This window comes from Macaca thibetana, chromosome 8 (genome assembly GCF_024542745.1).
Source record: "Macaca thibetana thibetana isolate TM-01 chromosome 8, ASM2454274v1, whole genome shotgun sequence".
NCBI classification, from domain to species: domain Eukaryota; kingdom Metazoa; phylum Chordata; class Mammalia; order Primates; family Cercopithecidae; genus Macaca; species Macaca thibetana.
The window spans coordinates 21,116,583-21,129,312 of NC_065585.1; the positions used below are offsets into that span (position 1 = coordinate 21,116,583).

Sequence of the window (12,730 nt, forward strand, 5' to 3'; positions counted from 1 at the left end):
AAAATTCTTGAAACAAGTAATGGATATACAACATACCAAAACCTATAAGACACAGCAAAAGCAGTACTAAAAGGAATGTTTATAGCAATAAGCACCTACATCAAAAAACTAGAAAAACATCAAATAAACAACCTAATGATGCATATTAAAGAATTGAAAAAGCAAGAGCAAACAAACTCAAAGTTAGCAGAAGGAAAGAAATACAGAGCAGAGCAGAAATAAATGAAATCGAAACAACAAAATAAAAATAATACAAAAGATCAACAAAATGAAAAATTGGCTTTTTGAAAAGATAAACAAAATTAACAATCCTGTAGCCAGACTGAAAAAAGAGAAGACCCACATAAATAAAATCAGAGATAAAAAAGGAGACGTTACAACACATACCACAAAAATTCAAAGGATCATTAGAGATTGCTATGAACAGCTATGTGCCAATACATTGGAAACCCTAGAAGAAATGGATAAATTCTTAGACATCAACAACCTGCCAAGATTGAATCATAAAGAAATGCAAAACCTGAACTGACCAGTAATAAGTAGTGTGATCCAAATCATAATAAAAAGTTTCCCCACAAAGATATGTCCGGGACTCCATGGCTTCAGTGCTGAAATTCACTAAACATTTAAAGAAGAACTAACAAGTTTTTCAAGATGGTGGACTGAAGGCATGGTTACCATGACTCTCCCACTTGGAAAGGCAAAATAGTGTATAGAGATTCACACTGTGAGCTTTCTTTTTCAAGAAACAATGCAGGAACTTAACAGGAAAACTGAAAGAAACTACAGACCCTTTGAAAGAAACAGTGGGCTGCAGCCTAAACTGTGAGCCAGGCAGAATATTTTAAGCCCCCAGACTGTGAGGAGGGGATAAATTGCCTCTGGGATACACACTCCCACCAGAGAATCTCATAATCCAGGCCATGGAGGAAGACCTTAACCCTACCAAGTGCTGGAATTATTTAGGGAGCAAAAAGAAATGTAAAAGTAGACACAGCCACAGGAATAGTTACACATACATTTCCAATCTCCAGTACAGATGGAGGGAAGCGATTACTGATCCTACCTCACAGGGGACCTTTTAGAAGCCTGCCAGCTAACTCAGGTGATGGTTGCAGGTTTACAGAAGCCCCCAACTGAGAGGTACAAAATAATCTCAAGTGGGGACAAACTCCCTCGGCCAGAACTGGGGGACAAGTGGGAAATGTGTTGCAGCCACAAGTGCTAGAGCTGGGAGCCTGAGTTTTGTGGGTGAACTGGGAGGTGTGTGGCCTGCAAGCTGTAGTTGCCGTCTCTGCCAGGGAAGGCTTATGACCTGGGGCAGTTATAAGTTCTGAGTGCAGACTGCCTGGAACTTAGCTAGCTGCTGCTGGTGGAATACCATGGGTGAAAGATCTGTCTTGCCAATGTGTGGGAGCTGGGTGGAGCTTACTGCTGCATGCTACCCCCGACTCCTTCTTTGGACTTTTCTGTACAGAAAAGGCAGCTGTGCTCTTCCTTGAAACATTGCCCCAGTGATCAGAGAACTGTTTCCCTAACTTCCCATTGGAGCTGCTGCTTGTCCTGCATGTGAAGAGCCAGAGTATGCACTTGCCAGACCCAGACCCAGACCGTACCTGTCTTTGAGCCTCCACCCACCATGGTAACATAACACAAAGGACAAAATTTGGAAGCTCTGTGGTCCCACCCATTGCCTGAGACACCAGAGTACCTCCTCTGGGCAACATAAGGCAAGCACAAATCCCACCGCCACCACTGCAGCTGATACTTTCTTGCAAGCACCACCTCCTGGCTGGAGGCCAACCGACACAGTCTATTACAGCACCTTCAGGTAGAATGAAACTTGCTTTTTATTCTTCAGGAAGGAGAAAACTTGTGCATGGCCTTAACTAACAACATTGCTGGGCACCCTGGATAAACAGGAGGTCCTAAGTCTGCCTACATGATCAGTTCATTACTACTACAACCGGAATTTGAGAAAGCCAACACATTAAGGCTATTTATAACCAGAGAATCTCACAGAGTCTACATCACTCCCCTGGCCACCCTCATTAGAACTGGTGCTGGTAGCCACTGCTAGGAGACTTGAGGACAGACCACATCACTGGATCATTTGCAGGCATTTTCACAAACAAGCCTGGATTGTGGCAACCCCACTGGGTGTCTAGACCCAGAGGAACAGCAGCATTCACAGTAGTTTGGCTCTCAGGGACTCCTACTCCGAGGCAAAGGGGCAGTGCATCATATTAAGGGAGCACCCTGTAGGGCAAAAGAATCCACACAGCAGGCCTTGAGTTCCAGAACTTCCTGCTAGTGGGAAGTTTCTTTTAACAGAGGCACAGGTGCAGCGCTGGGCTTAGCAGGGTAAATCTGTAACTCTACCCCAAAACAGTCAGGCAGCCCTGGTGCTCATTCAGGATCTTGGAGAAGGGAATGTCTTTTCCCCCTTGTCCACCACTGCAGGCATAGCTACAGCTTCTCTCACAGAAGCTCTGTATGGGTGTACCTATTGACAGACTTTCTGGGTGTCTGCATCCTCACAGGAGAACCGCCCTCAATGTTCAGGCTTGCATGAGGAGTAGTTTCATAATCTCTAACTACTTGGAATATCAACATTCCTGCAGATGAAAATAGGTGCCTATCTGATCTGAATAGCTGGAACACTGGTTTAGGAGTGTGACTGGGAGGTGGATTGTTTTTGTGCTTGCCTGGCATGGAAGCTGAGGTGGCTTCCACTTTTCCCCCTAATAAGTCCTCAGTTCATTACACTGAGAGCTCCCCTAGCCACCTCAGTCAAGGTTGGGACCTCTGCCGATCATTGGGTATTGCATTTACCCACCCGTTTTAGCCAAAACCGGTTACTATTCATGGACACCTCTCCTACTGGCCTGAACCTGAACTCTTCAACCCAGTACATAAAATACTGGGGAAAAAAGTTAATTTAAAAATGCACACCACAGGGGAATGAGATAGGCTTCAAGAGACCTCTGCTATTTCAGCCCCATAGGCGACAGTGAACTTGCTTACACACCGAGCACATGGCTACTACAACCAGCCTCTGAGGAAACCGTAATACAAACTGTCTACAACCAAGGAACTCATACAGAGTATTCACCATTCAAGCCACCAGAGCTGACTTAGGCTCCAAGAAACAATAATTATTAAAGTCTAATTCTTAGAGGGTAAAAAATATTTAAAGAAACACAGTCAAATCAAAATTAAACCCAAGAATAATTAGAGGAAATAGTCTACCCAAATGAGAGGAAACCAGAAAAATAATTCTGGCAATATGACAAAAGAAGGTTCTATAGCACTCCCAAAAGATCGTACTAGCTCTCCAGCAATGGATCCAAACCAAGATGAAACTTCGAAATACTAAAGAATTCAAAAGATTGATCAAGCTACTCAAGGAGATATAAAAGAAAGGTAGAAAAACAACATAAATAAATTTTAAAAACAATTCAGAATATGAATGAAAAATATTCTAAGAAGATGGATATTTTAAAGAAAAACCAATCAACTTCTGGAAATGAAGGACGCATTAAGGGAATTACACAATACAGAGGAAAGTTTCAACAGTAGACTAGACCAAGTAGAAGAAAGAATTTCAGAGCTCAAAGACAAGGCTTTCGAATTAACCCAATCAGACAAAAACAAAAAAAGAATTGAAGGAAATGAACAAAGTCTCCAAGAAATATGGATTATGGCGAAACCTAAAAATAATTGGTGTTCCTGAGGGAGAAGAGAAAGCAAAAAGTTTGAAAAACTTATTTGAAAAATAATTGAGGAAAATTTCACTGGCCTTCTTAGATATCTACATTTAGATACCCAAATATGAGAAGCTCAAATAACTCCTGGGAAATTGATTGCAAAAAGGACATCATCAAGGGATATATCAAGCAGAATATACATTCTTTTCATCAGCATGGAATATTCTCCAAGATAGACCATATGATAAGACACAAGTCTCAAACTTTTTAAAAATTGAAATCATATCAAGTATGTTCTCAGACCACAGAACAAAACTAGGTATCAATTCCAAAAGGAATCTTCAAAACTACAAATACATGGAAATTAGTCTGCTCCTGAATGATTTTTGGTTTAACAATGAAATCAAGATGGAAATTCAAGAATTCTTTGAAATAAATGGTAATAGTGACACAACTTACCTAAATTTCTGGGATACAACAGAAGCAGTGCTAAGAGGAAAGTTTTTAGCACTAAGTGCCTACATCAAAAAGTCTGATAGATCACAAATTGACAACCCAATGTCACACCTCAAGGAACTAGAAAAATAGCAAAAAACAAAACTCAAAGAGCTAGCAGAAGAAAAGAAATAACAAAGATCAAAGCAGAATTAAATGAAATTAAAACCAAAAAAATAGGAGATCAATGAAACAAAAAATGGTTCTTTAAAAACATAAACAAAATCAATAGATCATTATCTATATTAACCAAGAAAAGAAGAAGATGGAAGATGCAAATAATCTCAATTAGAAATTAAAATGGAGACACTACCACTGACACAACAAAAATACAAAAGATCATTCAAGACTACTATGAACACTTCTATGCAAACAAACTAGAAAATCTAGAGGAGATGGATAAATTCCTGGAAACATACAACATTCCTAGATTAAAAAAGGAAGAAATAGAAACCCTGAAGAGAACAACAACAAGCAGTGAGATTGAGTCAGCAATTAAAAAAAAAAAAAAATGCCAACAACAAAAAAAATCCTAGGGCCAGATGGATTCACAGCTGAATTCTACCAGACATTCATAAAAGAGTTAGTACCAATTCTACTGAAACTGTTCCAAAAGATTGAGAAAGAGGGAATTCTTTCTAACTCATTCTGTGAAGTCAATATCACCCTGATTCCAAAACCAGAAAAGGACATAACGAAAAAAGAAAACCACAGACCAATATCCCTGATAAACACAGATGCAAAAATCTTCAACAAAATACTAGCAAACCAAATCCAACAGCACATCAAAAAGAAAATACACTATGATCAAGTGCGTTACATTCCAGGGATGCAGGGATGGTTTAACGTATGAAAGTCAATATAAGTGATACATCACATAAACAGAATTAAAAACGATATGATCATCTCAAGAGATGCAGCAAAAGCATTCAATAAAATATAGCATCATTTTATGATTTAAAAAAACCATCGAAAAAGTAGGCATGGAAGGGACATACCTCAAAATAATAAAAGCCCTATATGAAAAACCCTCAGCCAACATTATATTGAACAGGGAAAAGTTGAAAGCACTTCCCCTAAGAACTGGAACAAGACAAGGATGCCCACTCTCACAACTTCTATGCGGAAGTCCTAACCAGAGCAATCAGGCAAGAGAAAGAAATAAAGGGCATTCAAATAGGAAAAGAGCAAGTCAAACTATTGCAGTTTGCTAATCATATAATATACCTAGAAAACCCTAAAGACTCCTAGACTTGATAAACAAATTCATCAAAGTCTCAGGTTACAAAATCAACGTACACACATCCGTAGCACTGCTATATACCAACAACTTCCAAGTTGAGAATCAAATAAAAAACTCAATCCCTTTTACAAGAGCTGCAAAAAAAGAAAAAAAAAAAGCAACTAGGAATATACTTAACCAAGGAGGTTAAATATCTCTGCAAGGAGAACTACAAAACACTGCTGAAAGAAATCACAGATGACACAAATGGAAGCACATCTCATGCTCATGGATTAGAAAAATTAGCATTCTGAAAATGACCGTGCTACTCAAACCAATCTAGAAATTCAATGCAGTTCCTATCAAAATACCAAATCATTTTTCGCAGAATTAGAAACAATCCTAAAATTCATATAAAACCAAAAAAGAGCACAAATAGCCAAAGCAATCCCAAACAAAAAGAACAAATCTGGAAGCATCACATTACCTGACTTCAAGTTATACTGCAAGAATATAGTTACTAAAACAGCATGTTATTGGTATAAAAACAGATACATAGACCAATGGAACAGAATAGAGAACCCAGAAATAAAGCCAATACTTACAACCAACTGAATTTTGACAAAGCATACAAAAACGTAATTTGGAGAAAGAACACCCTATTTAATAAATGGTGCTAGGAAAACTGGATAGCCACACACAGAAGAATAAGACTGGATCTGTATCGTATACAAAAATCAACTCAAGATGGATCAAGGACTTAAATCTAAGACCAGAAACCACAAAAATCCTAGAAGAAAACATAGGAACTAAAAGTAGATCTACCATTCAATTCAGCAATCCTACTACCGGTTATCTACCCAAAGGAAAAAAGGTCATTCTATCCAAAAGACCCCTGCATGTTTATGCTTGTTTCAGCACAATTCACAATTGCAAAGATATGGAACTAACCTTAATGCCGATTGACTAATGAGTAGATAAAGAAAATGTGTTATATATACACCATGGAATATACTTAGCCATAAAAAAGAATAAAATAATGTCTTTTGCAGCAGCTTGGATGGAGCTGGAGGTCATTATTCTAAGTGAAGTAACTCAGAAATGGAAAACCAAATACCCTATGTTATCACTTATAAGCAGGAGCTAAGCTATAGATAGGAAAATCATACAGAATGGTATAATGGACTTTGGAGACTCAGAAGGAAGAGGGTAGAAGAGGACGAAGGATAAAAAACTACACACTGGGTACAATGTACACTACTTAGGTGACGGGTGCAGTAAAATCCTAGACTTCACCATAGATGAATACAATTCATCCATGTTACCAAAAACTACTTGTATTACAAAAGCTACTGATATTTTAAAAATATTTTTAAAAAGAATTCCAATACAGAAAATGGAAGAGGACAGAATACTTCCAAACTCATTCTCCAAGGCCAGTATTACCCTCAGACCAAAACCATACAAAGACACACCAAAAAAGAAAATTACAGGACAATATCCCTGATCAACATTGATGCAAAAATCCTCAACAAAATACTAGCAAACCAAATTTGACAACACATTAAAAATGTGACCAAGTGGGATTTATACCAAGGATGCAAGGACAGTTCAATGTACACAAATCAATATGATACATCACGTCAACAGAATGGACAAAAACCATATGATCATTCCAATTTATGTTGAAAAAGCATTTGATAAAATTTAACATCTCTTCGTGATTGAAAAACTCTCAAAACACTGAGTACAGAAGGAACATACCTCAATCCAATAAAAGTGATATATGACAGACCCACAGCTAGTTTCACACTGAATGGAAAAAAACTGAAAGCCTTTCCTCCAATAGCTGGAACAAGAAAAAGATGCCCACTTTCATCTGTTACTCAACATGATACTGGGAGTCCTAGAGAGAGAAATCAGACAAGAGAAGGAAATAAAGGGCATCCAAATAGGAAATGAAGTAGTCAAATAATCCTTGTTTGCCGATGATACGATCTTATATTTGGAAAAACCTAAATACTCCACCAAAAAACTGTTAGAACTGATCAACAAATTCAGTAAAGTTGCAGGATGCAAAATCAACATTTAAAAATCAGTAGCATTTCTATATGCCAACAGTGAACAATGTGAAAAGGAAATCAAGAAAGTAATCCTATTTACAATAGTTGTAAATAAAATAAAATACCTAGGAATAAACTTAATCAAAGAAGTGAAAGATCTCCACAATGAAAACTATAAAACACTGGTGAAATAAATTGAAGAGGACACAAAAAAAATAGAGACATATTCCATGTTCATGGATTGGAAGAATCAGTATTGTTAAAACATCCACACTACCCAAAGCAATCTACAGATTCAATTCAATCTCTATCAAAACCAATGACATTCTTCATAGAAATAGAAAAAATCCTAAAATTTACATAGAACCACAAAAGACACAGAATAGCCAAAGATATTCGAAGCAAAAAGAACAAAACTGAAGGAATCATACTACCTGATTTCAAATTATGCTACAGAGCTGTAGTAACCACAACAGTATGGTACTGGCATAACAACAGACACATGGACCAATGGAACAGAATAGAGAACCCAGAAAAACTATTCATCTATAGAGAGCTTTTTTTTTTTTTTTTTTTTTTTTTGAGACAGAGTCGCTTTCTGTCACCCAGGCTAGAATGCAGTGGTACTCTTGGTTCACTGCAACCTCCGCCTCCCGAGTTCAAGTGATTCTCCTGCCTCAGCCTCCCAAGTAGCTGGGATTACAGACATACACCACCATGCCGGGCTAATTTTTGTATTTTTAGTAGAGACGGGGTTTCACCATGGTCTCGAACTCCTGACCTCATGATCCACCCGCCTCAACCTCCCAAAGTGCTGGGATTACAGGCGTGAGCCACCACGCCTAGCCAGTAAACTCATTTTCTACAAGTCTCAAGAACATATGTCGGGAAAAGGACAGTCTCTTCAATAAATGGTGCTGGGTAAACTGGATATCCATATAAAGAAGAATGAAACTAGACCCCTATGTCCCACCATATACAAAAACCAAATCAAAGACTTAAATCTAAGGCCTCAAACTATGAAGTTACTACAAGAAAACACTGGGAAAACTCTCCAGGGCATTGGTCTGGGCAAAGATTTCTTGAGTAATATACCACAAGCATATGCAACCAAAACAAAAATGGACAAATGGGATCACATCGAGTTAAAAAGCTGATGTACAGCAAAGAAAACAATTCATAAAGTGAAGAGAAAACCCACAGAACAGAAGAAAATATCTGCATCCTATCTATCTGACGAGGGATTAATAACCAGAAGATATAAGGAGCTCTAACAACTTTATAGGAAAAAAAAAACAATAATCTGATTTTAAAATAGGTAAAAGAGCTGAAAAGACATTTCAGCAAACAAGCATATGAAAAGGTGCTTAGCATCATTAACCATCAGAGAAATGTAAATCAAACTTCAATTATATATCATTTCACCAGTTAAAATGGCTTGTCTCCAAATAACAGGTTAATAACAATGCTGGTGAGGATGTGAAGAAAAGTGAACCCTCATACACTGTTGATGGGAATGCTAATTAGTACAACCACTACGGAGAACAGTTTGGAGGTTCCTCAGAAAACTAAAAATAGAACTACCATCTGAGCCAGCAATCCCACCGTTGGATGTATATCCAAAAGAAAGGAAGTCAGTATATCAAAGAGATGTCTGCACTCCTATGTCTGTTATAGCACTGTTCACAATAGCTCAGATTTGGAAGCAACCTAAATGTCCATCAACAGACGAATGGATAAAGAAAACGTGATACATATACACAATGGAGTACTATTCAGCCATGAAAAAGAATGAGATCCTGTCATTTGCAGCAACATGGATGGAACTGGAGGTCATCATGTTAAGTGAAACAAGCCAGGCACTGAAAGACAAACTTCACATGTTCTCACTCATTTGGAGAAGCTAAAAATTCAAACAATTAAACTCACTGAGATAGAGAGTGGAAGGATGGTTACCAAAGGCTGGGAGGGGTAGTGGGAGGCAGAGGAGAAGTGCAGATGGTTAATGGGTACAAAAATATCGTTCAGGCCGGGCGTGGTGGCTCACGCCTGTAATCCCAGCACGCTGGGAGGCCGAGGTGGGCGGATCACGAGGTCAGGAGATCGAGACCATCCTGGCTAACACAGTGAAACCTCGTCTCTACTAAAAATACAAAAAATTAGCCAGGCGTGGTGGCGGGTGCCTGTAGTCCTAGCTACTGGGGAAGCTGAGGCAGGAGAATGGCGTGAACCCGAGAGGCAGAGCTTGCAGTGAGCCGAGATTGCGCCACTGCACTCCAGCCTGGGCGACAGAGCAAGACTCCGTCTCAAAAAAAAAAAAAAAAAAAAAAAAATCGTTCAATAGAATGAATAAGATCTAGCATTTGATAGTACAACAGGGTGAGTACAGTCAACAACAACTTATTGTACATTTTTAAATAACTAAAAGAGTGTAATTGGATTGTTAGTAACCAAAGAAAGGATAAATGCTTGAGGTGATAGATACCCTATATACGCTAGTGTGATTATTACATATTGTATAGCTATATCAAAATCTCATGTATCCCATAAATATATACCCCTACGATGTACCCAAAAAACTTCAAAATTAAATTTAAAAGAAAATAAATCTATCCCCTATATATTGACAATAGGGTAGACAAGGAATTGTTCATCTCATTCTGAGATGCAAACCTCCACCAGAGTGCTATTATCTTCATGTAAGGCACTAACTCATTTATTCAAGAAATAGGTACTAAATCCATGCTATGTGCCTGGCACTGTGCTTATCTGTACTTACCAATAGAAACTTCAAAGCTGATGGGTTTATCTCCAATCTTCCGGTCAATCATGGTAGCTTCAAAAAATGCTCCAAAGAGTAAAAAGTCCTCATTTTTTTCTGGTATAATCTACAGAAAGAAAACAAAATTATTAGGCAGAACTGGCTTTTTCTCATTAGGAAGGTGATTTTGCGATGCTGGCCTCATCCAGCATAATTTATAAACATTTGGGTCTCTGTTTCAGCCTGAAATGGCACAGCATTTCTCCCCAAATCAAATGTATGAATCAGGATTTGCAAACTGCAGATCCAAATTTAGTCATTCATCTAGAATGATGCCGTCTCAACCTTCTGAGCTTCTACCTTACAACAAAACTCCTTTTATTTTAACAAATAAACTGGGTGTGCACGTCTTTCTAGGATGCCGCTGGTGAAACACGGGTTTGGAATTACCTTCTGGAGATTGAGGTTTCAGAAAACAGAAAATCAAAGACAAGAAACAGAATTACAGTATAAAATCCTCAGATTTGAGCATAACTTTATGGCTTACACAGGGTAGTCAGATACAGTATGCTATTTGTTCCTCCTTGCAACCTTAAGAGGCCAAAATTTGGATCATTCCCATTTAACAGATAAGAAAACTGAGGGAACTAAAGCTTGAGGTTGTCAAGTAATTTTCCCAAGTATACTCACCACAGACCCAGTGCTCTTTGAATTCGAACATGTATTAACCCAATGCATTAACGCTGACCAGAATCAAACCTTACTTCCCCAAATAAGCAAGCCCAGAAAAAAAGAAACAGCAGATTAGTCACATGTATAAGCACTGGCCAATCATGTGTATCCAGGGTGGGTTACATGCACTGTGGTTGCTGCTGTGAAGGGTACACAGGTCCCAGAATCACAGGTGCCTTCATATTGAAAAGGACCTTAGAGTTCATCTACTCCAACCTCTACCTTTTACCCGAATAAACTAATGCTCAGAGATACTAAGCAGCTTCCCAAGGTCACACACAGCAAAGTAAAGTCAGCGAAGACTCAAGGCCTGGTTTCCAACAAGGCTGCCTTCTCAAGAAGCCCACAGTCTGGAAGAGTAGACTATAACAAGTCATAAGACAGTAGTCATCACAAGGGAATACACAATTATTTGCAAATGACTCTTATTGACAAGGAAAAAGGCTGATGCTTCAGGGAGTGGATGTTGCTGGATCCACTGACACAGCATTTCATTTCTGAGCTAAGAGGCTAAGTCAACTGGATCCATACATTCTGTTCTTCCTGGTTTTGCAACTGGATTTGTTGAACTCTGCAGAAACGGCCATAAGGACAATCTAAGGAAATAGAGCAATTGTGGCCCCAGGGATCAAGAGCTCCATTGGGTCGAGAGCCCGAGACAGGTGCCTCAAAGAGCCAAAGGGTTTCCATACCATTAGGTGAATGATACCCCTTCTTTCATACAGAAGCTACTGTGGTGCCAGTCTTCCTAGGAAATGTTCGTTGTGACCAGAAAATGTCGAACAGGGTGAGGCTCAGTGCTGGATCTTAGTCATCCAGCATACCCTCCTCCTACCACTCTATCCACTGACTATTAACTAGCCTCCTATCTCACCTTCCTGAGGCTGAGTTTACTCTCTAGGAGGAAGTTAAAAACCATGGAGAGAAGCTGGGTGTGGTGGCACACGCCTGTAATGTCAGCTACTCAGAAGGCTGTGGCAGGAAGATCATTTGAGCCCAGGAGTTTGAGGCCAGCCTGGGTAACATAGCAAGACCCTGTCGCTAAAAATAAAAACAACAAAACAAGGAACTACTAAGAGACTTGGAGGGAATGTAGGCCATGTAGCCGAGAGAAGAATTTCAGGATCCAGAGCCAGACAAAAAAATCCTTCTTCAAATCTCAACCCTTCCGCTCCCAGGCTGATTGACTTTAAGCAAATCATGTCTATTCTCTGGGTGTCATGTTCCTCACCTGTGAAATAACCACCATTATTGGGCTTTCAGGGAGGAGAGGGGGCAGAAATGATATCATTCATGTCAAGCACCTAGTAAAAAGCCTACACTTATCACCATAAATGGCAGTGAAAATAAGTATTTCAGCAGGGCAGAATTGATGTCTTAATTCCACCCATCCTACAAGGTTTAACTCAAATGTCTTTCCATTCTGGAAGCACATCTCAGCTCCTCAAGCTGGTAAAATGATGATAGGTAATGTTTACTGACCTCTTACTATGTGTGAGATATGGTATTAAGAATTTTGCCCACATTATATCCTGTAATTCCACAACTACACCAGGAAAGAGGCATTTCTACTTTACTCACTCACAGACGATGACACTGCAGTCTAGTGAGAGATTAAATCTCTGCCCCAAATTATTAAGCATATCTAAAATTTATTGAGCACTATGTATGAGGCTGTGTTCTGAGCATTGTTGCATATATTCATTTATCAAATCCTTCGTAAGAGGCTGAGAAGCAAGAGGTTATT

The 12,730-nt window shown here is 39.0% G+C and overlaps 2 protein-coding genes across 2 annotated transcripts in view; both read right to left on the minus strand.

Annotated features, from left to right (window-relative positions):
- Positions 1-12,730, minus strand: part of NDUFB9 (NADH:ubiquinone oxidoreductase subunit B9) — a 576,062-nt gene that overhangs the window by 555,833 nt on the left and 7,499 nt on the right. The window lies entirely within an intron of this gene.
- Positions 1-12,730, minus strand: part of FER1L6 (fer-1 like family member 6) — a 286,778-nt gene that overhangs the window by 129,252 nt on the left and 144,796 nt on the right. The window contains exon 12 of the mRNA XM_050801779.1: positions 10,270-10,378. Coding sequence (XP_050657736.1) covers positions 10,270-10,378 — 109 coding nt within the window. The remainder of the gene's footprint in view (positions 1-10,269; positions 10,379-12,730) is intronic.